This window comes from Macaca fascicularis, chromosome X (genome assembly GCF_037993035.2).
Source record: "Macaca fascicularis isolate 582-1 chromosome X, T2T-MFA8v1.1".
Classification (NCBI taxonomy): Eukaryota; Metazoa; Chordata; class Mammalia; order Primates; family Cercopithecidae; genus Macaca; species Macaca fascicularis.
In genome coordinates this window covers 16,649,980-16,676,542 of record NC_088395.1, presented here as the reverse complement: position 1 = coordinate 16,676,542, position 26,563 = coordinate 16,649,980, and the positions used below count along the sequence as shown (strand labels likewise).

At 42.3% G+C, this 26,563-nt stretch overlaps 1 protein-coding gene across 2 annotated transcripts; it reads left to right on the top strand.

Moving 5' to 3' along the window:
* RBBP7 (RB binding protein 7, chromatin remodeling factor) lies at window positions 1–26,517 on the top strand. 2 transcript variants are annotated; one of them, XM_045383977.2, is made up of 12 exons: window positions 1–238; window positions 1,053–1,197; window positions 7,482–7,627; window positions 12,054–12,227; window positions 13,238–13,353; window positions 17,063–17,223; window positions 18,025–18,151; window positions 18,262–18,339; window positions 18,766–18,842; window positions 21,569–21,626; window positions 25,238–25,348; window positions 26,067–26,517. In XM_045383977.2, exons 1-12 carry the CDS (start codon window positions 223–225, stop codon window positions 26,133–26,135), a joined length of 1,278 nt encoding a protein of 425 aa, XP_045239912.1. In that variant the 5' UTR covers window positions 1–222; the 3' UTR covers window positions 26,136–26,517. The 2 variants fall into 2 exon arrangements, with proteins under 2 accessions (XP_045239912.1, XP_005593110.2); XM_005593053.4 differs by lacking the exon at window positions 1–238 and adding an exon at window positions 390–778.
* Window positions 26,518–26,563: the final 46 nt, after the last annotated feature.

The following is a 26,563-nucleotide window of genomic DNA, read 5'->3' as shown; positions in this document are numbered from 1 at the left end:
GAGAGAAGAGCGCCTCAGACCTCGGTACCCGCGAGCGGGGAGGAGGCAGGAAACAAGGACGCGGCGTCTGGGGAGCACCCAGGCAGCAAGACTGGGCCCGGGCTTTCGACCGCGGGGAGTGTGTGACGCGTTTGGGAAAGGCAGGAGCGCCAGTGGTCGGGCTGCTCTTGGCTAACGAGGGGAGTCCGAGGCGGCGGCGAGGGGCGAACGACCCGACGCAAGATGGCGAGTAAAGAGAGTAAGAGGCCCTGCGGGGCGGCGCGCGCCGGGGCCGCGGGGGGCGGCGGGCGCGCGAGGCCGCGGCACGCGCCGGCGAAAGGCGCGAATTGGCGTGCGGAGCAGGGGGCGGGGCCGGGCGCGAGGCTGGGCGCGCGCCTCGAGGGGCCTGCGCGGGACGGGACCGCCGTGCCGAGGGCTCCGAGCACTTCCGGAGCCGGGCGCGGGGCCGAGGGCTGGGCCCCTCTCTTCTCTTCCCTCCTCCAGAGGCTGCGCTCCCTCCGGCGCCCTCGGCCCCGGGGCGGAGGCGGCCGCCGCCGCCGGGAAGCGAGCGCCGCGGCTCCTTCTACGCGCGCGCGTTGACCGCCTCGGGGTCGCGGCCCTTGTCCGGGGGTTGCTGGAGCCCTCAGGCCTATGGCTGCCGAGGCGGGTGTCGTGGGAGCTGGGGCCTCCCCTGATGGGGATTGGAGGGACCAGGCCTGTGGGCTTCTGGTACACGTGCAGTTATCTTCCCGAGTGGGTCGCTCAGCCCCTGTACGTACAGGTCGTCATCTTAGAACAGGTGCGAACAGCTGTAACAGGGTAAACAATTTCCATGTCCGTGTAATTGACTACCCAACATGGTATACGCAGAGGGTATTGATCTCAACGGAAAAAAAGAGGCTTCGTGGTTGGTAGTATTTTCTTCACCTTCTGGAAGAGCAGTTAGTTGTCCGTGTCCAAATTAGAGGTAAAAGGAAAGAGTACATGAGGTGTGGCCATCTTGAGGTGACCTCCAATTTCTGACTTCGATCCATCTCAGCCACTTAATTGTGTGGGCTTTCTCCAAATTTCAGTGTTTGAAGATACTGTGGAGGAGCGTGTCATCAATGAAGAATATAAAATCTGGAAGAAGAATACACCGTTTCTGTATGACCTGGTTATGACCCATGCTCTTCAGTGGCCCAGTCTTACCGTTCAGTGGCTTCCTGAAGTGACTAAGTAAGGGTTTCTGGCAACTTTTTTTTTTTTTTTTTTTTTTTTGCTTAAATTTAACTGTCGTTCTGAATTTCCTAGTTTTGGCGTTTTATACCTAGAACATAAGTATGTAATCAGCCCTTGCATGGGGTGGCAGGTGGTTTTTATTTTCAAAACTTAACGTGATTTATGGGATGATTTCTGGCGTATAGTGTGGTGGTAAAAGGGGAGAAAGAATCCGTTGTGAGATTAATGGTATTTGGAGGAAACACTGAATGTATTTGACAGTTCCTGGGCTCGAATGTAGAGCAGCATCTCTCTGGGCCCAAACTAATGCGTTTCTTTAAAACTTTATTGAAAAAGAGAATATTTACAGAAAAGTTCACACATCATAAGTGTTGTATGGCTTCATAAATTTTTGCAAAGTGAACACACGTAACAGTCACCCAAGATAAATACATTTTAATTGGTAAAGGCAAAAAGACCTTGTCAACAATTGACCAAAGAAAAGATGTTATCGGCTTATGGAATACACTTTGAGATTGCCGTTAGTCTTCATAAGAGTATTCTTTTCTGTTAGATCTACGGTTTCTCTGGTAATAATTGCTGGCATTTATTGAGCACTCAACAGGGCCTGGCACAGCTGAAGAATCTACGTCTTGTTGTAATCCTCACAGTAGTACTATGCTGTAGGTGATTTTCATTATCCTTGTTTTACTGATAGGGGAACTGGGAGTGAGCGTTTAAGTGCCATCCCAAGATCACACAGCTGGTCCCTGCGTTAGTCTGCCTTTCTCATTCACTTGAACCTTTTCTAGTAGGAACTTGACCATGTACTTTTAAAGTGTATTAAATATGGGGCCAGGCACAGTGGCTTATACTCCTGTAATCCTAGCGCTTTGGAAGGTTAGCTTGAGCTCAGGAGTTCAAGGCTGCAGTGAGCCATGATTGCGCCACTGCATTCCAGCTTAGCCAACAGAGTGAGACCCTGTCTTCCAAAGAAACAACAAAAAAGCATCTTAAATTTGAGTGTTGTGGGCATATAATTTAAAGAGGATTAAATGAAACTCTAACCTAAAAAGAGGATTTTGCAACAAGTTATAAAAATAATAAGCTAATTTTGGCTGGGCGTGGTGGCTCACGCCTGTAATCCTAGCACTTTGGGAGGCCGAGGCAGGTGGATTGCCTGAGCTCAGGAGTTCGAAACCAGCCCAGGCAACACGGTGAAACCCTGTCTCTACTAAAATACAAAAAAAAAAAAAAATTAGCCGGGCGTGGCAGCGTGTGCCTGTAGTCTCAGCTACAGGGAGGCTGAGGCAGAAGAATTGCTTGAACCTGGGAGGCGGAGGTTGCAGTGAGCCAAGACCGCACTACTGCACTCCGGCCTGAGCGAGAGCAAGACTCTATCTCTTAAAAATAAAAATAATTACAATAATAATCTAATTGTATATAAAACTGCTCTTACAATGGCTAGGTTCTCCATATGCAAACATTGATTTCCATACAGATAGGAATTTCCACTGGGCTTCCCAAAAATCTAAATGTAAATGTACAGATGTGGGAAGAGTAGAGAAGAACTAAGTGATGGACACTTGGAAGCATTGACGTTTACAGTCACCTTTGAACAGATTGAAAACTAGATTAAGCATCGTATGCCCAGGGGTATTCAAGTTCTGGTTTGAGCATTGTGTGCATTTGCCTCTTTGGTCTGTTAAGCAGATTTAAAATGTATTAACTAAATTTACCTTTTTGGGGATCTTTTTGACCCACTGTAACATAATGGAAAACAGCAGGGACTTTAAACTTAGAGACCTGGGTTAGAATCATGCCCCTGCTTCTTCTTAGCTTTGTGAACTGGGGCCGTGTTGTCTGGGCTGTAAATGGAGATGTTGGTCGTACTGACTACCTACATTTGAGGGAATTAAATGAGATCATGCATGTTAAAGTGCCTGGTGCAGCATAAGTACACAGTAAGTGGTGACTGATGCTGATTCTCCCACCCCTTCCTGTTCAGAAATAATTTGTCAGGATTGAAATAGCTCTGTGTTTCTTCATTTGGATTTCAATGGAAGCTACTTGCTGAAGTTTTTTTTTTTAAATGTTACCTATAATATGTAATACTTAGGAATGTAACAGAAAATGCTTTAATTAAATTATTTAATATGTATCATGGTGTTCTTTGTATACAAAGCTGTTGTGGGATTGAGTTGTGGGACGTGCAGTGCCTTAGAGAATGTAAGAAAATGCCAAGCAGCCTGCATTCTTGGATGTTGAGGATTGCTGTGTGGTGCTTTGCAGGGTTCAGTTAGGGGTATAAAGGGACTGTGTTTTATCACCATACAGAACAGTAAAAATGTTGACTGTTCCTCAGTGTCTGACTCTGAGGAACAAGACCCTGCTCCACCTCATAAGCCTTTCTTCTGCCGACTTACAACATGCTTCATAACGATTACTTGGACTTTCTGAGCTATTGTCCTTCAGTTGAGTTAGGTAATTGTCCAAATAATTGATTTGGCTTGCTTTTTTTTTTTTTTTTTTTTTTTTTTTTTTTTTTTTGGAGACAGAGCAAGACTCTGTCTCCCAGGCTGGAGTGCAGTGGCACCATCTTGGCTCACTGCGCCCTCCACCTCCCAGGTTCAAGCGTTTCTCCTGCCTCAACCTCCTGAGCAGGTGGGATTACAGGTGTGTACCACCACACCCAGCTAATTTTTGTATTTTTAGTAAAGACAGCGTTTCACCATGTTGGTCAGGCTGGTCTCAAACTCCTGACCTCATGATCTACCCACCTCAGCCTCCCAGAATGCTGGGATTACAATTGTTGATTTGACTTTTAAAAGGTTTTGTTTAGATATCTCTAAGAAATTGTTTTTTTTTAAATTAGGTAGTTATTTCATATCTCTTGTTGAATAATGTTTTAAATATATTGAGACTAAGTTATTGTCTACCTAAAAAGCTTTGTAGTTTTTCAAATTCAGGAAGTACAAAAGGATGTAGAGTGAAGAATAAGTCCCCTTTCCACATCCCTTACTGTCCTACTTCCTTTCCCCAGTCATTGTTTTCAATTTCCTAACCCATCCTTGCCAGCGTGTAGAAGTGCATACCTGTATCTTCATTTTTTATGGTAGCAAGTTCTTGAGTTTGTCAGTAAGAGTACATATTGGAGATTTTCCTGTCAGCATGCTTGGATATGCTTGTTCTTTTCAAGGGTGCCATAGAATTTTGTTTATAGATACACTGTGTAATATATGATACCAGTTCGTTACTGATGGATGTTTAGTTATTTTCAGTCTTTTTGCTGCTATAAACAATACTGCTGAGAATAATCTTGTAATAGGCCATATTTATGTGATGCTTGGCTAAATTTCCTAGTGGTAGTTACTGGGGTCAGAGGATTCTGCACTGAAAATGAATAGGCTCTCTTAACCATTAGTGCTTCTGCAGCCTTTAAATACATCCAGTTTTGGAGGAAAGTAGTGTCATATTGATTAGTTTAGGAAAACAGGCTGTGTTTTAGTGATGGAGGTGAAAGGATTTCTAGTAGAAAGAAAAGTCCTCATATGATGATCAAGTTGGGGAAAACTGGAATAATTAAATTTGAGTCCAGAGGGATTTTTAAGCTCCTCCAGTCCATCTTGGGACAGTGTTCATTAGAAAGGGCCTATGATAAACTGACCTGTCTACCTGTAATTTTTTACCTGTGAGTCTCAGTTTTCTTGCTTAACTCCACAAAAAACAAGTCACTTTTTTCCTTTGATGTCAGTCCCGGCATTGCTTTGTGGTGCCTTCTTTCTCTCAAGCATTCTTATTTCTCTTTTTAAATATTTACTTTTTTTTTTTTTTTTTTTTTTTTGGTGGAGATGGGATTTTGCCATGTTGCCCAGGCTGGTCTCGAACTCCTGGGCTCAAGTGATCCGCCTGCCTTGGCCTCTCTAAGTGCTGGGATTAGAGGCATGAGCCACCACATGTGGCCAAATATTTCTTCTTTCTTTCTTTTTTTTTTTTTTTTTGACAGGGTCTTGCTATGTTGCCCAGACTGGTTTTTGTTTTGTTTTGTTTTGTTTTTTTAGACAGGATCTTGCTATGTTGCCCAGACTGGACATGAACTCCTAGGCTTAAGCAGTCCTCCCTAGTAGCTGGTACTGTGGGTGCACAGCACTGTACCTGGCTTACCCTTTCATTTTAAGCCACTATTCCCTGTAAAGGTTTGATTTCTGTCCAAGTCCTCATAAAGTATGTTGGTTTTACTGGTTAAAAATAAGTGGGCAAGCCAGATGTGGTGGCACACATCTGTAGTCCCAGCTACTGAAGAGGTTGATGCAGGAGGATCAATTTGAGCCCAAGAGTTGGAGACCAGCCTGGGCAACATAGGGAGACCTTGTCTCTTAAAAAAAAAAAAAAAAAAAAGTGGGGGCGGGGGCACATGGGCTCATGTGCATTGCCCCCTACACGCGTATAAAGACCACCTAAGATGGAATTAATTACTTTTTTGGTAGCCACATCATATTCTTGGCCCACTGTGCATGTATCAATCAAGACCCATGTCGTCGTCGTCGTCTTTTTTTTTTTTTTTTTTGAGACTGAGTTTCACTCTTGTTGCTCAGGCTGGAGTGCAATGGTGTGATCTTGGCTCACTGCAAGCTCCGCCTCCCAGGTTAAAGTGATCCTCCTGCCTCAGCCTCCTGAGTAGCTGGGATTACAGGCATGTGCCACCATGCCCGGCTAATTTTGTATTTTTAGTAGAGACGGGATTTCTCCATGTTGGACAGGCTTGTCTCAAACTCCCAACCTCAGGTGATCCGCCTGCCTTGGCCTCCCAAAGTGCTGGGATTACAAGCATGAGCCACCGTGCCCAGGTGTCTTTTTTTCAAACACGTTGCTATTGCATAGTCATGGCTGCCTTACTCTCTTCTTGGGGGAGTGTGTGTGTGTGTGTGTGCGCGCGCACTTTTTTACTGTAAGCCAAATCTTGGTAAAATTGCATCTTGTGTTTTCTTTTTTTTTTTTTTTCTTTTGAGATGGAGTCTCGCTCTGTCGCCTAGGCTGGAGTGCAGTGGAACGATCTCGGCTCACTGCAAGCTCCGCCTCGCAGGTTCACTCCATTCTCCCACCTCAGCCTCCCAAGTCGCTGGGACTACAGGTGCCCACCACCACACCTGGCTAATTTTTTGTATTTTAGTAGAGACGGGGTTTCATTGTGTTAGCCAGGATGGTTTCAGTCTCCTGACCTCGTGATCCGCCCGCTTCAGCCTCCCAGAGTGCTGGATTACAGGCGTGAGCCACCGCGCCCGGCCTTGTATTTTCTTAAGTTATTACTAAATTACTTGCCTAGAAGTAACCTTCAATCTTTTTAGGAAAAAAAAAAACAAAAAACAAAAAAAACATTGAGTCCTTTGTGCAGCTGAAATTTAGAAACAGATAAATGGCCTAACTTGTCTTGTGTTGGGGCCTAGAGCCCTACTTCTCAGTCCTCTTCATTGAAGTGGGACCATGGAGCACAGTTGAAAATTGTGTTCTAGATAATACAAATGGGGAAGCCTTTTTGATAGATACTGATGCAAAAAATCACTGCTTGGACCAGGGTGCCAAGAGGTTTGGGCAAGTTCTTCAGCCTCAAGGTGAGTTTCCACAGAACAAGGTAACAAAGATGGCTCAGTAAAATTGAGAATGTTCGTTTCATAAACTTAGGTATCATAAACATCAAGGAGTTCACATCATGCCATTTGCACTTATAGCCTGTTTTATTCAGTGAAGAAACTGAGGCCCCAGGGAGGTTGTGTTTTAAGCAATTGCATTTTAGTTTGATCCAGGATTTAAGCTGTTTTTTTGATTCAGTACTTTCTGTCCATACTATCTTGTAGAATTTCTTATTGGGAAATAGGAAACATCTAGTGTGTAAGATATTTTTAGGTGGGAAGAAGATTTCTTTAGGTGGGAAGTTGTGATTTATGAGTGTGGGGATTGTTGGTGGATTCCTGTGTAGATGTTTGTCTGTGTTATACTGAGTTGGGCCTGCCTTCCCCAGAGTGCTGCTCTATAAAAGGTAGTGTTCACATTGATAATTGAGGCACAGGAGGATGGGTCTTTGAGAAAGAAGCAAGCCCTCTGCATATTGTAACTAGAATATTTTCTTATATTTGCATATGTGGGGATTGTAAAGTTGGTAACCAGAGGGGGAGAAGATACACAGTTGATGCTAAGTATATATTTGCTAAAGAAATTTGAATGTATTTTGAGGGAACTAGACTGAATTTGTTAGCAACTGGAGATTTCTTGTCAGATCAGTGTGACTTATTTTCTTTCTTAAACAGACCGGAAGGAAAAGATTATGCCCTTCATTGGCTAGTGCTGGGGACTCATACGTCTGATGAACAGAATCATCTGGTGGTTGCTCGAGTACATATTCCCAATGATGATGCACAGTTTGATGCTTCCCATTGTGACAGTGACAAGGGTGGTAGGTATATCATATATTCCAATATTGATGTCAAAGGGAAAATGTCTCTTTCAAAGCATATGCTATTAAAACTATACTATTAGCTGTTGGCCCAGTAATTTAACTTCTAGGACTTTATCCTACAGAACTACTCACCTACATGTGCGCAAGGATTTTAGCCATAATTGCATAATTGAAAAATTAGGATCAACCTTGTAACCCAGATGTTGGTTCATAGAAAGTTGGTTAAGCACATGGTATGTTTGAAATACTACTCAGCAATTAAGAAGAAAGAAAGGCCAGGTGCCATGGCTCATACCTATAATCCCAGCACTTGGGGAGGCCGAGGTGGGAGGATTGCTTGAGCTCAGGAGTTCAAGTCCAGTAAGAAAAACACAGACCTCGTTTCTACCAAAATTTCAAAAAAAAATTTTTTTTAATTAGAAAAATCTGTACACACTGGTATAGGAAGGTATCTAAGATAAATTAAGTGAATAACTGCTATGTGTAATTAAGATATTCCTCTTTGGTAGAAGTAATATGTGTTGGTGTGTGCAGTGGGTATTTTTTTGTTTGAGGAGAGTGGCAGTAGTGGTAGGGTTAATTTAGGAATCTCTTGGCTTTTTTTTTTTCTTTTTTTAATTTAGTCAAACACATACTCTCCTGTTTTTGGTATTCCCATGACCACCCCAAGTTTGGTGATTTCGCTAGGACTCCCAAGAGCAAATTATACTTGTGGCTAAAGTTTGTTACAGTAAAGAACACAAAACAAAAGCAGCAGGGAAAAGATGTACATCGGCAAGCTCAGGGAGATCTGGCACAAGTCTTGTCCAAGGCCACACAGGATGTGCTTTCTCTCTGGCAGCAAACTGCAGGGACATGTGTGAAATATCTCTGCTCAGGGAAGCCTGTTTGGGCCTTGGGGTCTGAGGTTTTCTTGGGGGACTAGTTACATAGGCACATCCTGCTGACAGCCAGCCACGGTGACTGAAACTTGAGGACCCCAGTAATACAAACTGAGGACCCAGTAATAAAAGAAGGTATGTATCATCGATCTTGATATCTGCAAAGTAAACCTGACAAACTGGTACAACGCGGTCCATTGCTCCAGGTGCACACCACAAAATCATCAGTTCATCAGTGACAGAAGGAACATTCTGAGGTGCATGTTCCCAGGAGCTTGCCAAGGGTCAGTAATGGGGTCCCAGTGTTCCTCAGAGACTCCAGGGCTAAGCACCCAGACTGCTGTATTAACTCTCTCTTCACAGTCCCAAATAGCTTAATGCCGTTAGCATTTTCTAATACGTGCCTTAGGGGTTTTTTTTTTATTGAAAATAAAATACTGGCCAGGCACAGTGGCTCACACCCATAGTCCCAACACTTTGGGAGGCCAAGGCAGGAGGAACGCTTGAGCCCAGGAGTTTAAGACCACTCAGGGCACACAGTGAGACATTGTCTCTATCAAAAAATAGATTAAAAACTAGCCATGTGTGGTGGCGCATGCCTATAGTCCTAGCTACTTGGGAGGCTGAGGATCTCTTGAGCCCAGGAGTTCGAAGCTGTAGTGAGCTAGGATCACACCACTGCACTCCACCCTGAACAACAGAGCAAGATCCTGTCTCAAAAATATTACATTCTCTAGTGTAGCGAAACTGCTGGGTTGTATGGTGTATTCATTGTCAACTTCATAGAAAACTGTTCTCCAAAGTGATTCACCCAGTTTACCCCTCCCACAATTTATCGTTCATTCCCCGACAACTGTATGCATTATTTCTTTAAATATTGGGAGTTTTTTGTGTTTTGTTTTTGTTTGTTATGAGGCAGGGTCTCGCTCTGTCGCCCAGGCTGGAGTGCAGTGGTGCGATCTCGGCTCACTACAACCTCCACCTCTGGGGTTCAAGTGATACTCATGCCTCAGCCTCGAGAGTAGCCAGGATTACAGGCGCCCACCAACACGTCCAGCTAATTTTTGTATTTTTAGTAGAGACTGAGTTTTGTCATGTTGGCCAGGCTGGTCTCAAACTCCTGGCCTCAAGTGATTCGCCTGCCTAAACTTCCCAAAGTGCTGGAATTACAGGCATGAGCCACCACTCCCGGCCTGAATATATTGTAATCAGAAATTTTTAAATGGCTTTTAGCCCTGAAGTATGTATTTACTGGGCTTGCAGTTTAACAGTCTCTGCATAACGATATTAATATACTATTAAAATCTTAAAGTTACACATCCAATGTATTCTAAAAAGTAGCTGAAATAATTTAATACCTTTGTTAATATTCAGTTTACGTTTATATGTGTGTGTGTGTGTGTATATTTTTTTTTTTTTGAGACAAAGTCTTACTCTTTCACCCAGGCTGGAGTGCAGTGGTGCGATCTCGGCTCACTGCAACCTCTGCTTCCTGGGTTCAAGTGATTTCCCGAGTAGCTGGGACTACAGGCGCCCGCCACCACAGCCAGCTAATTTTTTGTATTTTTAGTTAGGGACAAGGTTTCACATTGTTAGCCAGGATGGTCTTGATCTCCTGACCTTGTGATCCGCCCGCCTCAGCCTCCCAAAGTGCTGGGATTACAGGTGTGAGCCACTGCGCCTGGCCAATATTCAGTTATATTTTTTAATGGATGTGATCATTAAGACAGTGACTTCAAAATTTTAAGTTTGAGAAAACAAAACTCTTGTGTTCAAAGTAAATCCTACTTGGAAGCGCCCCTGCCCCCCCTTTTTTTTGGAGAGCTCTTCAGGTTGTTTTAGCTAAAGGAATCAGGAAATTTGAGTATCTTTGTAGCAGAAGGGTTAGAGCCACTGGAGTCCATGCAATGGGATGTTGAAGGTCAAAGTGAAGCAGGTTTGGAGCAGTCTCAGGAGGCAGGAGACTATTGGATCAGGAGGGGTCTTAGCATGCTGAGGCACACTTCTTCCATTGACACCATGGAACAGAAGGTGCTACGAGGAAAAAGGGTCCTTTTGCATGTTGTCACGTGAGAGTAGTGGGTAAAGGAGCTTTGAAGTAATCGTGGATTTGAGATACGGTTTTTTCAGCCGCACTGCAATAGTAAGCTATGTTTGCTTCAGAGAGAACAGCTAGATACTAATATTAAGACATGGAAGCCAATGTTCATTAAGCATTCCACATAGAAGGAGCTGCCTGGAACTGAGAAATGGTTTTCTCCTTTTGGTGGTTGCTCCAGGCCCCGGTCTGTTTTACTACTTATCAGCCTGGCTCCAGTAGGCATTTGTGCTAGTTGTCCCTGACCTGAGACATAGGGTGAGCTAAAATGGAATGTGCAAAGAAAAGGCAATATAGGTCAGGAAGGATAACACAATTGTAGTGTGAACTCTCCTATCTTTTTAAGCCTCAGCAACTAATTCAAGTTTTTTATCTATGAGCACAAAAAAGAATGTTCTTGTTTGCTGTATTTGCTTAGATATTCTCTATTTGTATTCTTTCTGCTAATATGTTGCTACTTCTTGGAAGTTACTGTGCTTTTTATATGGCTTTGTTACTTTACAAGGCCTTTTTCATGATTATTTAATACTACAGTCTTATTCACACACCAGATGGGCGGAGAGGTTAACCTTGGCATTGCACTAGCAGTTAAACCAAGGATGCTAGCAGGGCCAACGTATGTGTGTTAAGGGACAGCTAGGGGTTAGCATGGGTTTCACACTGATTTGAGGATGCTTCTGACTTTAGACTCAAAGGGTGTTCATACTCCTGAGGGTTAAAACTTTTCCTGTTTTGATGAATCCTAAAATAAGATGCTAAATCAGTGCAGCACTTCCAGTGAGTTGTATTTGAACTAAAAAGCTGTTGGTCTGCTTATTTATGGTTATTTGAAATTTCAGTGAATAACTGTATCATCTTCATAACTGAAAGAGGACAGTTGTTTTAGATCCAAGGTGGAACTGAATTAAGTTGCATAAGGCAGCTACCAATGTTTTCCAGTGCAAATGGGCTTTAAGAATAAATTGGGCCGGGCGCGGTGGCTCAAGCCTGTAATCCCAGCACTTTGGGAGGCCGAGGCGGGTGGATCACGAGGTCAGGAGATCGAGACTATCCTGGCTAACATGGTGAAACCCCGTCTCTACTAAAAATACAAAAAACTAGCCGGGCGTGGTGGCAGGCGCCTGTAGTCTCAGCTACTTGGGAGGCTGAGGCGGGAGAATGGCGTGAACCCGGGAGGCGGAGCTTGCAGTGAGCCGAGATCACGCCACTGCACTCCAGCCTGGGAGACACAGCGAGACTCCGTCTCAAAAAAAAAAAAAAAAAAAAGAATAAATTGATGTGGCAAATGAACCCACATTTTTGGATTTTCTCTATGCATGTCTCTGTCTTTGGCTTGTCAATTTGTGTTGTATTCTGCCAGGTCAAAATCTGTTGGGTTGATTGAACTAAGTAATTTGTGAATTTTAATCCTGAGTGTGTGTGTGTTTCTTTCTCCTCACATTAGAATTTGGTGGCTTTGGTTCTGTAACAGGAAAAATTGAATGTGAAATTAAAATCAATCATGAAGGAGAAGTAAACCGTGCTCGTTACATGCCGCAGAATCCTCACATCATTGCTACAAAAACACCATCTTCTGATGTGTTGGTTTTTGACTATACAAAACACCCTGCTAAACCAGGTACGTAATAATAAAGTCAGGTCATTACTTGAGCAGTTTTCTTGATTCAAACTGGTAATGTTTTTAAGTCAAAGTAGCATACTTTGTAATATTTAAAGGTTTAAAAATTGCTTTGGGGGGGTCCCATAACCATCCTCAAGTTCAGGGATTTGCCAGAACTGCCTAAAAGCAGCTTATACTAACAGCTAAAGTTTATTACAGCAAAGGATCCAGAGCAAAAGTAGGAAGAAAAAGATATACATCAGGGGAAGTCCAGAGAGGTTAGCTACAGGTGTCTGAGTCCTTCCCATCCAGGGTCACGTGGGACATACTTTGTCTCTAGCAGCAAACCATAGGAACATGTGCCAAATGTCTCTACCCAGGGCAGCCCATTTGAGTTTCAGAATCTGGGATTTTTGTGGAGGTCTGTTGGCATGGGCACATCCTGTTCTATGACCAGCCATGGTAACAAAATTGAGAACCCCAATAGTGAAGCCAAATACATTGTGAATCTTGCTAAACAATCCTACAAGTCTTGACAGGTTCCTATGGCATACCCCACTGCTCTGGGCTTACACAACTTTACCAGTCAGTGACGTGAAGAACTTTCTGAGGGTCACATTCCCAGGGGTTGGCTAAGGGTCATTTATGGTTGCAGGCTACCCTAGAGGCATGCAAGGACTGAGCAACCAGACCTGCTGTGTTAGAAATATTTCTAAAAAATTGGGGAGTTGGGGGGATAGGGTTACCACTGCCCAAATTTGTAGGATAGCTATAGTTTTTAGTATTTTTGTGTTGGGGATAATATTAGGTTTTCCAAAGAAACCAATCGTTTGATGGTCATGAGGCTCAATTTGCATTGGGTATTAAGAACGAAGCAAAGAGAACAGCTTTTTAAAGTGGTTATGGGTCAGACCAGATCTTGTTCATGTGCAATTGCTGTAATGGCTCACTCAATGAAGGAGTGAGAATTTATTCTCACCAGTTCTGATAAACAGAGAACAACTTAATGTTTTTTCATCTTTTCTTAGACCCAAGTGGAGAATGTAATCCTGATCTCAGGTTAAGAGGTCACCAGAAGGAAGGCTATGGTCTCTCCTGGAATTCGAATTTGAGTGGACATCTCCTAAGTGCATCTGATGACCATGTGAGAAACGTAGTCTTTGTAATTTGTTCATATAGTGAGAGCTGATGTGTCACAGCTGTACTGAAGGAGTGCTATATAGATGAAAGGTTTTCTAAGATAATACTGCTGATTATTGTGGTAACATTCCCCCAGGACTTAGAGACATAGTTTTCATACTGTCCTGTATGAGTCTTTGGATTCCACAAAGCTCTTTTGAAGTAGCCTTAGGATGGAGGGAGCATAGGCAAAAGGCCTCCCATTATTTAAAAGATGATCCTCCAGGCCCTTATAATGGAAACTCTAGAATGTTTGTGGGACCTGATTAATACAAAGTATTTTTTAAGTGTACAATTCAGTGGGTTTTAGTATATTCACAAAAGTGCACAACTGTCACCACTAATTCTAGAATGTTTTCGCTCTCTGAAAGAGAAATTCCATACCCATTAAGCAGTGACTCCCCACTCATTCGCTGCCTTCCCCCAGTTCCTGGTAAGCACTAGTTTATTTTCTGTCTCTATAGAGTTATCTGTTCTTGATATTTCATATAAATGAAATCATATATGTAGCCTTTTCTGTTTGGCTTCTTTCACTTAGCATAATGTTCTCAAGTAACATTACTTACATTCCATTCCTTTTTACGGATGAACAATATTCCACTGTATGGATATACCACAGTTCACTTATTTGTCAGTCAATGAACCATTTGAGTTCTTTCTACTTTTGGGCTACTTTGAATTATGTTATGAACATTTGTTTACAAGTTTTTATGTGGATGTATGTTTTCATTTCTCTTGGATATATACCTAGGAGTGGAATTACTGGATCATATGGTATCTCTGTTTAATTTTTTGAAGAACTACCAAACTATTTTCCAAAGTGGCTGTCCATTTTACATTTCCACAAGCAATGTACAAATGTTCCAGTTTCTCTACATCCTCACCAATGCTTGTCTTTTTTATTATAGCTATCCTAGTGTGTGTAAAGTGGTATCTCCTGGGGTTTTTTTGTTTGTTTTTGTTTTTGTTTTTGTTTTGAGATGGAGTCTGTCTCTGTCACCCAGGCTGGAGTATAGTGGCACGATCTCAGCTCACTGCAACCTCCACCTCCCAGGTCCAAGCAATTCTTCTGCCTTAGCCTCCCAAGTAGCTGAGATTACAGGCATGCGCCATGAAGCCCAGCTAATTTTTGTACTTTCAGTAAGAGACAGGGTTCCACCATGTTGGCCATGCTGGTCTTGAACTCCTGGGCTCAAGCAATACTCCTGCCTTGGCCTCCCAAAGTGCTGGGATTACAGGCATGAGTCACTACACCTGGCTCATTGTGGTTTTAATTTGCATTTCCCTGACAACTAATGATGAGCATCTTTTCTTGTACTTGCCATTTGCATATCTCCTTTGGAGAAATAGGTATTCAAATTATTTGCCCATATTTTAATTTTGTCTTTTTATTGTCAAGTTATAAGAGTTTCTTATGTATTCTAGGTATAAGTCCCTCTGATTTTCAAAAATTTTCTCCCATTCTGTTGATTGTCTTTTCACTTTTTTAGACAGGGTCTTGCTCTGTCGCCCAGGCTAAAGCGCAGTGGCTCAGTCTCGGCTCATTGCAACCTCCACCTCTCCAGCTCAAGTGGCTATCTACCTCAGCCTCTCAAGTAGCTGGTACTACAGGCGCCCACCAACCACCCCAGCAAATTTTTGTATTTTTTGTAGAGATGGAGTTTTGCCATATTGCCCAAACTGGTCTTGAACTCTCGGGCTCAAGTGATCCACCCTCCTTGGCCTCCCAAAGAGCTGGGATTACAGGCTTTCTGAAAGGATGCTTCCCTCAAAGTGTATATGAGATGGTTTCCCAAGTAGGGAAAGTGGACTGTACTCATTAACCCAATTACTAGTACCTTTTGAAGAGACCAGGCTGGGAATTTGGTAGTAGTAATAATAGCTGACATTTACCAGGGGCTCCCCCCATGCCAAGCATCATGCTAATCTTGCCAGGTCCTTCTGAGTCGGTGTGAATGGCAGCAGCGCCACATGTTCCTTTCTCTTCAGTTTACGTACATTGAGTGTCTTCATGTGTAAGTAACAACAGAGACTTGAGGGCATATGTATTGTGTAAAAAAAAGTTTTGTTACTGGGAAAATAGCCATTACTGGGAAATAACTTTGTTACAGAAAGTCCTTCATGTGGCTGGGCACAGTGGCTCATGCCTGGAATCCCAGCACTTTGGGAGGCCGAGGCAGGTGGATCACCTGAAGTCAGGAGTGTAAGACCAGCCTGGCCAACATGGTTAAACTCCGTCTCTACTGAAAATACAAAAATATTGGCGTGGTGGCACACACCTGTAATCCCATCTACTCAGGAGGCTGAGGCAGGAGGATTGCTTGAACCCGGGAGGTGGAGGTTGCAGTGAGCCCAGATTGTGCCATTGCATTCCAGTCTGGGTAAGAGAGCGAGACTTCGTCTCAAAAAAAAAAATAGAAAAGAAACTCTTCTAAGAAAGTGATTTAATAAAAAGAGATGAAGCCTTTTCATGGTCACGTGCTCTGAATTTTAAAAAACAAAAAACAAAACATGAAGCCCATACCAGTGTCAGTGGAACTATAGTGCTAATATACCTTCATGGGATTATTTCTTATTAACCATTGAATGAGAATCGTTGCCCTATACCTTGCAATATTTTTTCATTAAAAACTTAAGACTTTCCTCTTAATTCTTTCTGTGATAGGATGTCAAGGCCCACATGAGACCTCCTTATTTGTGGGCTGCTGTGACCTTTGAGGCCCAAGCAAGGCCCCATGGCCCCTCCTTGGACTCTGCTGATGCTTCAAGGAGCATATCATTGGGGATCTGTCTGTGGGCCCCAGGCCTTGACCTCTCAGAGTAGACTAGTAGAGATTTCTGGCCCAGTGTCATTTACCTGTCACATCTCCTGATGTTTATGGTGGTTTCTGCCATGAAGTGAAAGACTTGTCCATGAGGCTTTTGGTATGTGAGAGGCACAATTTGATTTTAATTCCCAGTCTTCCCATCCCAGTGTAAACTTTAGGATGTGCATTTGTGTTCAGTAGATGCTGAGCGCCGGGCTGTTGGTGATTTGTTGTGTTGTCTAAGTGAATTTGGGGTACTTGAATGTCTGAATGTATGTAGGTAGAAACTCCAGCGTCAGTGTCCTTGCCTGCCACCATACTCAGTCTCCCCTCCCCCTCATTACAGTGGAGTTTCCTTTTCCTCTGCACCTCACATGGAGGCTGCACCCACATACTCTTCTGTTTGCTTATATTTTCTCTCTTGTGTTTACCTCAAACTTTTATATAGTTGAATAGTTTTGTTTGTAATGAAATTATTTTAAATAAGATGTTAGCATTTAAATTCAATCTCTTGGCCGGGCACAGTGTCTCACACCTGTAGTCCCAGCACTTCGGGAGGCCAAGGCAGCAGGTGGATCACTTGAGGTGAGGAGTTTTCAAGACCAGCCTGGCCAACATGGTGAGACCCCCGTCTCTACTGAAAATACAAAAAAAATGAGCCAGGCCTGGTGGCTTGTACCTGTTATCCCAGCTACTCAGGAGGCTGAGGCAGGAGAATCGCTTGAGCCTGGAAGACGGAGGCTGCAGTGAGCCGAGATCGCACTACTGTGCTCCAGCCTGGGTGACAGACTGAGACACTGTCTCGAGGGGGGGAAAAATAGTCTCTTATAGCCCTTGTTCTTTTTTTTTTCTCTGCTTCTCTCTTAGACTGTCTGTCTGTGGGATATAAACGCAGGACCAAAAGAAGGCAAAATTGTGGATGCTAAAGCGATCTTTACTGGCCACTCAGCTGTTGTAGAGGATGTGGCCTGGCACCTGCTGCACGAGTCATTGTTTGGATCTGTTGCTGATGATCAGAAACTTATGATGTAAGGTGGAAAGTTCAGTGGGATCTTGTTAAATGGGTGACCTGAATGACCATCAGTGATTGCTGCAGGCTGTAGTTTGATTATTTTTTTTTAAGTTATGGCTTTAAAAAAACGGCTTTAGGTAGCTTACCCTTGTAATCCCAACACCTTGGGAAGCTGAGGCAGAAGGATTGCTTGAGACCAGGAGTGTGAGACTCCGTCTCTACACAAAATTTAAAAACAAAAAATTAGCTAGGTATGATAGTGTGCACCTGTAGTCCTAGCTACTCAGGAGGCTGAAGTGGGAGGATTGCTTATTATTTAGAAAAAAAAAAAAAAATAGGTATGGACATGTGAAGGAACATACTTGGTGTGGTGGTAAATATCAAGATTGGAATCCAGAGTGATGCCAGTTGGAGGTCAGGGAGGAAAATGATTGCATCAAGGTATGGCCACAGGGCTTCATTCACCTGTAATCTTATAAACAAATAACCTGAGGCAAATGTGACAAAATACTGGGCATTTGTCAAAACCAGTTGTAGGTATCAGATTGTTAACATTATTCTCTACATAGTCTGTATTTTGTGTATGCTTGAAGTAGCTGGTAATTAAAATAGGAATCTAATTTAAAATCTAATTTAAAAATCTAATTTAAAAAACCATCATTTAGTGGTCAAGGTCTGAATCACCAGCTGTGTGGTTGGTTTCCTCATGAAGGGGCTCACATAGTGGAGCTAGTTGTGGAGTGTAGTGACAGTGACGTGGGGCCAAATGTGAGTGTGTCCTCCCTGGGTGCTGTGTGACTTTACCTTTGTGTTTTAGATGGGACACCAGGTCCAATACCACCTCCAAGCCGAGCCACTTGGTGGATGCGCACACTGCCGAAGTCAACTGCCTCTCATTCAATCCCTACAGCGAATTTATTCTAGCCACCGGCTCTGCGGATAAGGTTTTGCATTATTTGGTGTTTATAAAACCCAGTTCTCTTGTGCTTTAATCAGATATTTGAAAATTCTTAGGTAAAGCATAGAAATCATTTTCACTTGTTATTTTTTTTAGACCGTAGCTTTATGGGATCTGCGTAACTTAAAATTAAAACTCCATACCTTCGAATCTCATAAAGATGAAATTTTCCAGGTATGTGACAGTTTTCTGGTGTCTGTATGTCAAGAAATGAAATCCAGGGATTCGTCAGTTAAGCTATACCAGACTGGTGGGTCCACTATTGAAAAAAATGCCTTGTCCATGGTTACATGGAGATATTCATAGGGTAAGGTACACCTTATTGAAAAATTAAAAAGCTTGTGGGATGGTTATGGGGTTGAATAAATTTATTGAAATCCCAGGCTGAGTTCCTCAGTGCTGGGGAGTGCAGCCTTCCTGAGGACAGGATGGAGCTGAGCCCTTTCAGAGCACTTGAAAGTCCGGGACAAGAGAGTGAGGACATCAGGCCAAGGATAAGATCATAGAGCGCAAGATGGGAAAATACAAGATTAAAACAGCAGCCACAAACCTAGCAGCGGATGATTCTTTAAATACATTTTCAAAATTATCTATTACTAGGTCCACTGGTCTCCACATAATGAAACTATTCTGGCTTCAAGTGGTACTGACCGCCGCCTGAATGTGTGGGATTTAAGGTAACTTACATTCCCTTGACAAGATACTGCATAAATATGCTCATCTGGCAAGTTACATAGTAATTCATAACTAGAAAAGCAATTTGGTAATCCCCCTTCAAGAAACCTAATGTTAAAGAAACTTTTAAGTATCTTCCTAAAGAGTCTTTGTTTTGTAAAATGGAAGTGAAGCAGCAAATGAACTATAAAATAAATTTCTCTGGTGTGAGTTTTGTCTCTTAATATTCAGGCATGAAGGTGTATGTGTCTGTCTGTTTTTGCATTCAAATGACTGTATTTAAAACACTTGAGAGATCAAGATGTTAGCTATTTTATGTCTCACTGGATCTCATAGTACATGTAGGCAGGACTATTTATTCTGAGTTTTTGTACCATTTACTTTGCTTTCAGTGATTCATTCTGCAGATGTGCACTCCCGCTGTGGGTTGTGTAACTGCCGGGGAGACCTTTGTGAAGGGGACAAGGACAGCCCAAGCTGTCAGAGAGCTTATGTTCTCTGGGGCCTCATTGTATAAAGAGTTTCTCCCAATTTTTAAAAGTTCCTTTACTTCAGCTTGCTGTTCTAAGAATTTTAGACTTCTTTACTTTTTTCATCTGAGCCTTTACAACTTAATAAAGTTGCTCAGTTACATACTTCTCCATAAGATGTCATCTTAAGTTTAAATCGTTAAATTACCAAAAAATAACTTATTTTCTGCTTGTATTAAATATATTGCTTTGAAGTGGACTGAATTTAGTACAGGTTGAGTATCCCTTATCCAAAATACTTGGAATAAGAAGTGTTTGGGATTTTGGAATTTTTAGGATTTCGGAATATTTGCATTATACTTAACTGGTTGAGCATCTCAAATCTGAACTGAAAGTCCAAATTATTATTATTCTGCTTTTTTTTTTTTTTTTTTTTTTTTTGAGACTGAATCTTGCTCTATCACGCAGGCTGGAGTGCAGTGGCACAATCTTGGCTCACTGTAACCTCTGTCTCCCAGGTTCACGCGGTTCTCGTGCCTCAGCTTCCTGAGGAGCTGGGTCTACAGGCACTGCCACAGCCACCATGCCCGGTTTTGTATTTTTTACTTTAAAAAAAAAAAAAAAAAGGCTTTGCCATATTGGCCAGCCTGGTCTCAAACTCCTGACCCCAAGTGATTCTCCCGCCTTGGCCTCCCAAAGTGCTGGGATTACAGGCATGAGCCATTGCACTCGGTGTGAAAGTCCAAATTCTGAGTGTCGTGTGGTGCTTAAAGTTTTGGATTTTGTAACATTTTGGATTTGGGATCCTCAACCTGTATATTAAAACCAAGGCTACCTTAATTACAGAGGCAGTAATCCTCAGTATATAGAAGAGACACTGGAGAATAAAATGCTTGTATATAAAACTTAAAATAACTAATATTCAGGGTTCTGATGGAGCAAACTCTTGCCGTGATAAATACGTGAAGATGTAGAAAACCTTTAAAGCAGACAGTTCGGGGCATTGTATTTCATTTAAAAACAATTTTAGTAGTAAAATTAAAAAACCTAAATCAAAACTATAAAGAGGTTGTATGAAGTGTACAGTAAGGTTTGGAAGTCTGATGCCCTGGCAACTGAATTGCCCCTGAAGGTGCCAATAATTTGTGACCATTGTGTGTAATTTCTTATTACAATTATTTCTTAGCTTGTTTAATATTAAAATTACATTAGATAGGGGGCCAGGCATAGCGGCTTATGTCTATAATCCCGGTACTTTGTGAGGCTGAAGCAGGAGGATCGCTTGAACCCAGGAGTTCAAAACCAGCCTGGGCAACATAGACCCTGTCTCTACAAAAAATTTAAAAATATTTGATAAAATTTGGGATTAAAATGGGTGAGTGTTAGCAACTGTACTGACAGGTGGAAGAGAAATATAATTGTCTAGCAATCCCACAGGTTTGAGATTGTTTGGTTAATTTTATGGGAAGGAAAAAAATGTCTCACTTGGAGGGCTGGGTTTTGTTTTTTAGCAGTTGTTACTAGTAAAGTCTTTGGGTTAGGTAAAAGGATAGGGCTGATACTGATATATAAAGAGTGATTTCACTGTTGAGCACTGGCAAATTCTACAAATTGAAGTTTTTAAGAGAAAAACCTTAGAAACCTTTCCTTGGCTTACACATTGTGTAAAGTTTTATTGCCATATCTTTAGACAGATCTATAGTACTGATATGTAATTATATTTTACTCCTGGGATGCAAAAGGCTTTGAGTGAAGTATAGGGATTACACGTCAGTTCATGTGTAGATTTTTTTAACTATACATTTCACCTTTTAGTTCTAAGGCAATAAATAGTTAAAATAATGAAGGGATTTTGAGTTATTATTGACAATAATTCCTCATTCTGCAGCTTTAATTATGAACAACTCTAACTTTTAATTTCCAGAAAGTAAACATTCCACCCTTACACGAAATATAAACAGTAGCCAGGTGTGGTGAGGCCGAGGCGAGAGGATCGCTTTTGAGCCCAGGAGTTCAAGGCTCTAGTGCACAGTGATCGTGCGTGTGAATGAATAGCCACTGCACTGCAGCCTGGGAAACAGAGAGGCCATGTCTCTAAGGAAAAAGAAAAAAAACCTAATTGATTGTAGTATAGAAATAAGTTATTTTTGTGAGTGTGTTTGTGTTTTAAGATTACTTTCTGGGCTGATACTGGTTTAGCAGATGTTCGTGCTACAAGAATGTCACTGATGAAAGCATTATATTCTTTATTCTTACAGTAAAATTGGGGAAGAACAATCAGCAGAAGATGCAGAAGATGGGCCTCCAGAACTCCTGGTACGCATTGGCTTATAGAAGATGAAATGCCATATGCAGATTGGATTGTCATTGATCCATTTATTTCGAGAATGAGTCAGAACTTCGAATTCTAGCTCTTGCAGATGGTTTCAAAATGGAGGTCCTGAAGGTTATTGCGATTGGGCTTTGACATTTATCAAAAATAGTAAATGGTGCCCAGTAGGTTTTTATGAATGTTTCACTGGGAATGGTTTGAGGTCCTGGAAAATAGTGTGTAGTGATTTCTCACTGATTTCAACTCTGGTATTTGTGATGGTTTGGGGATGGGGAGTGAGTATAACTGCTATTCAGTTGGCAATACTTAACATTTCCTAACAGTATAGAAAAAATTTTAAATGCTTTTTAAGTTTCCTGCCCAGAAAAGGAGGGCTTTCTCGATCTTGATGCTAGCAGAGCCCACTACCTCCCTCCCATGCCCAATTGAAGCACATGCATCTCCTTGGCCCTTTGAAAGCTTATATGGTGGTATCTGCCCATCCTCATTCTTCCCGTCTGAGTCCTTCAGTGCTCACTTCGTCATTTTTCTGTGAAACATTGCCGGATTTAGCAATGGTTCCTTGTCCTTGCTCTGAATCTAACATTTGTTTCCTCCCTATCATTTGGCAGATAGTCACTCATCACTCTTGTCATTTATGATTTTAGTTCTAATGCCAGTACTCATTTTTGGCACACTTGTACTTTGTCCATGAGTTTTATTTATTTTTTTGTCTGAACCTATGGATTATATTGAATGTCCACACATTTTCAAAGGTAAAGAAGGCCCTTGAGAGCAAGCCCTGCACACAGAAGATGTTCACTAAGCCCACCTTGTAAGAATGCCCCAATCCCTTTTGTTTTGATGACAGCTTTGCTGAGATATAATTTACATACTACACAGTTCACCTCTTTAAAGTGTACAGTTCAGTGGGGAGGGGGTGTTCTTGGGTTTTGGGGGATTTTTTTCCTCCTTTTTTTGTTCTTGAAGGCAGTGGTTTTTAGTATATTCATAGACTTGTACAACCATCACCACAAATCAATTCTAGAACATTATTCATACCCTCCAAAAGAAACTGTGGCTATCACCTCTGAATTCGCTTCTTCCTCCAGCCCTTGGCAACTACTACGAGACTTTCTGGCACTATAGGTTTGGGCTATTCTAGATATTTCATGTAAATGTGACTTTTGTCTTCTGGGACTGATTCTTTCACATAGTACAGTGTTTTCAAGGTCTCCAGCAATTTTTTTAGGGAGAAAGGAAAGCGTATTACTTTGTATATTATGGCTCTGCAACAATTCCAAGGTGCTTGAGAAAATACACTAGGATTTTGTTTTTCACAAGAAAGCTTGAAATCAAGGGACATTTGAGAGAATTAAACTGGGCCTGAGCATGGTGGCTCCTGCCTGGAATCCCAGCACTTTGGGAGGCCAAGGTAGGTGGATCACGTGGGCCCAAAAGTTCAAGACCAGGCTGGGAAACATGGCAAAACCCTGTCTCTACCAAAAAAAAAAAAAAACATAAATTAAAATTAGCCAGGCGTGGTGGCGTGTGCCTGTAGTCCCAGCTACTCGGGAGACTGAGGTAGGAGAAACCTGAGCCCGGGGAAGTTGAGGCTGCAGTGAGCCATGATGACACCACTGCACTCCAGCCTGAGCAATGGGACTGAGACCCGGTCCCAAAAAGAAAGTAGTGAACTATTCCACCAGTATGCTTTGATAACTCCTGTATGTATTCTAAGCCCCAGTGATCTTAAAATATATTCACTTGTGTACCCCTTAAGAGTACTCGCTTTGGCCGGGCGCGGTGGCTCAAGCCTGTAATCCCAGCACTTTGGGAGGCCGAGACGGGCGGATCACGAGGTCGGGAGATCGAGACCATCCTGGTTAACACGGTGAAACCCCGTCTCTACTAAAAAATACAAAAAAACTAGCCGGGCGAGGTGGCGGGCGCCTGTAGTCCCAGCTACTCGGGAGGCTGAGGCAGGAGAATGGCGTGAACCCGGGAGGCGGAGCTTGCAGTGAGCTGAGATCCGGCCACTGCACTCCAGCCTGGGTGACAGAGCGAGACTCCGTCTCAAAAAAAAAAAAAAAAAAAAAAAGAGTACTCGCTTTGTCGCCCAGGCTGGAGTGCAGTGGCACGATCTCAGCTCACTGCAACCTCCGACTCCCGGGTTCAAGCGATTCTCCTGCCTCAGCCTCCTGAGTAGCTGAGACTACAGGTGCACACCACCGTGTCCAGCTAATTTTAGTATTTTTAGTAGAGATGGGGTTTCACCATGTTGGCCAGGATGGTCTCGGTCTCTTGACCTCATGATCCACCTGCCTCAGCCTCCCAAAGTGGTGGGATTACAGGCATGAGGCACTGCACCCAGCCAATATATTCACTTGTGTACCCCTTAAGAGTACTTTAAAAAGCTGTTTACCTCTTTTTTTTTTTAAGTTAAGGTCTGGTTCTGTCACCCAGGCTGGAGTGCAGTGGCGCAGTCTTAGCTCACTCAACCTCCACCTCCCAGTTTCAACCTCCTCCTCCCAGTTTGTAGCTGGGACTACAGGCACACCCCACCACGCCCGGCTAATTTTCATATTTTTTGTAGACAGGGTTTTGTCATGTTGCCCAGGCTGGTCTTGAACTCCTGAGCCTGAGCCATCTGCCTGCCTTGGCCTCCCAAAGTGCTGGGATTACAGGCGTTGAGTTTTACGCAGCCCCACCTCATATTTTTAACCTGATAAGATTATTCGGTAAAATAGATACATTGCATAAGACATAGTTGTCGGCAGGCAGGGACCTCATTGTCAAACTAGAGTCAAATCAGACTTTGTCAGAAAGTGTGATGTCCCAATTCCAAGCAATGTATTTAATACTATCCTTGTGAAGAACTGTTTAAGTCTTAATTCTAAGATAAATAAGGCATAGTGCCTTCCCACGAGGTTCTCTCTTTCAGGGAACAACTGCTTTCTTCAGAATTGTTTAGCAAAGCTGTCTCACCTTAGGCATAACTTATGAGGGACTATCTGGAGCTATGCTTTTGGAGCCAGGGATTTTCTTTCACCCTGGCGCTGTTTGTGTACCTTGGAAAGATGGGCAAGAAGTATGCCTATCTTAAGTGCAGAGGGGAAGAACCAGAAGACTCCTCAGGCCCCTTGTATAATAGAAGAGTATGTTACATGGCATATAATGGATTGATTACCTTAGATATTTGCACGTAACTGTATATGAGCAAATGATGCTGGATTAATGTTCATCATAATCAGTATAGAAATGGCATTTTGATTATATAGGAAAATGTCCTCATTCTTAAGGGATGCAGGCTGAAGTCTTCAGCCATTTCATTGTATAGGCACGTGGATAAAGCATCGGTTATGCTATTAGTACTTGTTGAATCTAGGTAAAGGGTATACAGGTATCCATTGTACTATATTCTGTCACCTTTTCTGGAGGTTTGGAAATTTGCAAAACAGGTAAAAATAGATACTGAGCCTGTACCACCCTCTCTTCAAAACCAGACAGCACACACCCCCAGTTGAAATACTGATGCTCTAAAGACTTTTTAAAATCTTTATTAGGATTAACAGGAGAGTATATGAAACCAAAGTTGTTTTTGTTCTTGTAACAGTTTATTCATGGAGGACACACTGCTAAGATTTCAGATTTTAGCTGGAACCCCAATGAGCCTTGGGTCATTTGCTCAGTGTCTGAGGATAACATCATGCAGATATGGCAAATGGTGAGTTAAAATGTTTTTCTTGAATAACTATCTTGTAGAGATTTACTAGTTACATAATGTAATGAAGTTATTTCGAATGTGTAGGTGCATATTATGCCAAACATTTACAGAAACAGTTTAAAAGAACTTTTTCCATTTCAACAATACAATCTTTAGTCCCATATGGTGCTTCGTCCACTGTTTGCTATTTGTAGCACCTGTCAGGTCAGGAGAAATCTCTGCATCTGCACTGATTTTCATTGTTGCTGCGCTCTTCATACACTGGAGTCTTGGCATCGCTGCTCTGTCTCCAGTGTCTGTTCTGTGTGGTAGATATGAGGGATACGGGAAGGGGATGTCAAGGCATTCAAATGACACCAAGTTCTCTGAGGATGAGCACTGAGTAATTGACATTTCTAAGGTGTTAACTGAGACTTCCATAACATCTGGGCTACCACTTCCTCTAAACGATGCTTGAAGTGCTTTTGGAAAACATCTCTTATGAACAGTGATTGAAATTAGTGCATGGATGGGTGGCTAAGTATACATGTGGAATTACACACTGGCAAAGAATTTTTCAAAATACTGGCTAGCCTGCCATTTCCTTATTGAAGCTTTTAGAAAGAAATGTAAAAGTGAAACTAGTAAGTTTTAAATAGATTAAATTTTTAGTTTTTAGATGACCTTGTGAAAACCATAGGGAGTTTTTACACCTATGAATTTATTTGGTTATCTCCAGGCTGAAAATATTTACAACGATGAAGAGTCAGATGTCACGACATCCGAACTGGAGGGACAAGGATCTTAAACCCAAAGTACGAGAGATGTTTCTGTTGAATGTAATGCTACATGAATGCTTGATTTGTCAAGCGCCAAAAAGGCATTGTATAGTAGGAAATGTAAGTGGGTTGGCTTATGGCTTCTTTATTCTCTGATTCTAGCACTTTCAAGTGAGCTGTTGCGTACTGTATCATATTGTAGCTATTAGGGAAGAGAAGAATGTTACTTAAGAAAGAACATCATTGATTTTAAATACAAGTAGCAGGGTATTGCCTTTGATTCAACTGTTTTAAGTCCTCATTTTCTCAAACTAAGTGCTTGCTGTTCCCAAATATGCAAGAATAACTTTTACACTTTTTCCTTCCAACACTTCTTGATTGGCTTTGCAGAAATAAAGTTTTAAAATAAAACTTGTGTTTTTTTAGAAGCATGGTGGGGGGGTCTACTTTTTGAGTA

Bases quoted from the DNA above. Each gene is read 5' to 3' on its own strand.
- RBBP7 (XM_005593053.4), top strand. From the start codon at position 631: ATGGCTGCCGAGGCGGGTGTCGTGGGAGCTGGGGCCTCCCCTGATGGG. The intron at 18,843-21,568 runs GTAACTTACATT...TTATTCTTACAG, and splicing joins CTGAATGTGTGGGATTTAAG to TAAAATTGGGGAAGAACAAT. The intron at 25,349-26,066 runs GTGAGTTAAAAT...GGTTATCTCCAG, and splicing joins TCATGCAGATATGGCAAATG to GCTGAAAATATTTACAACGA.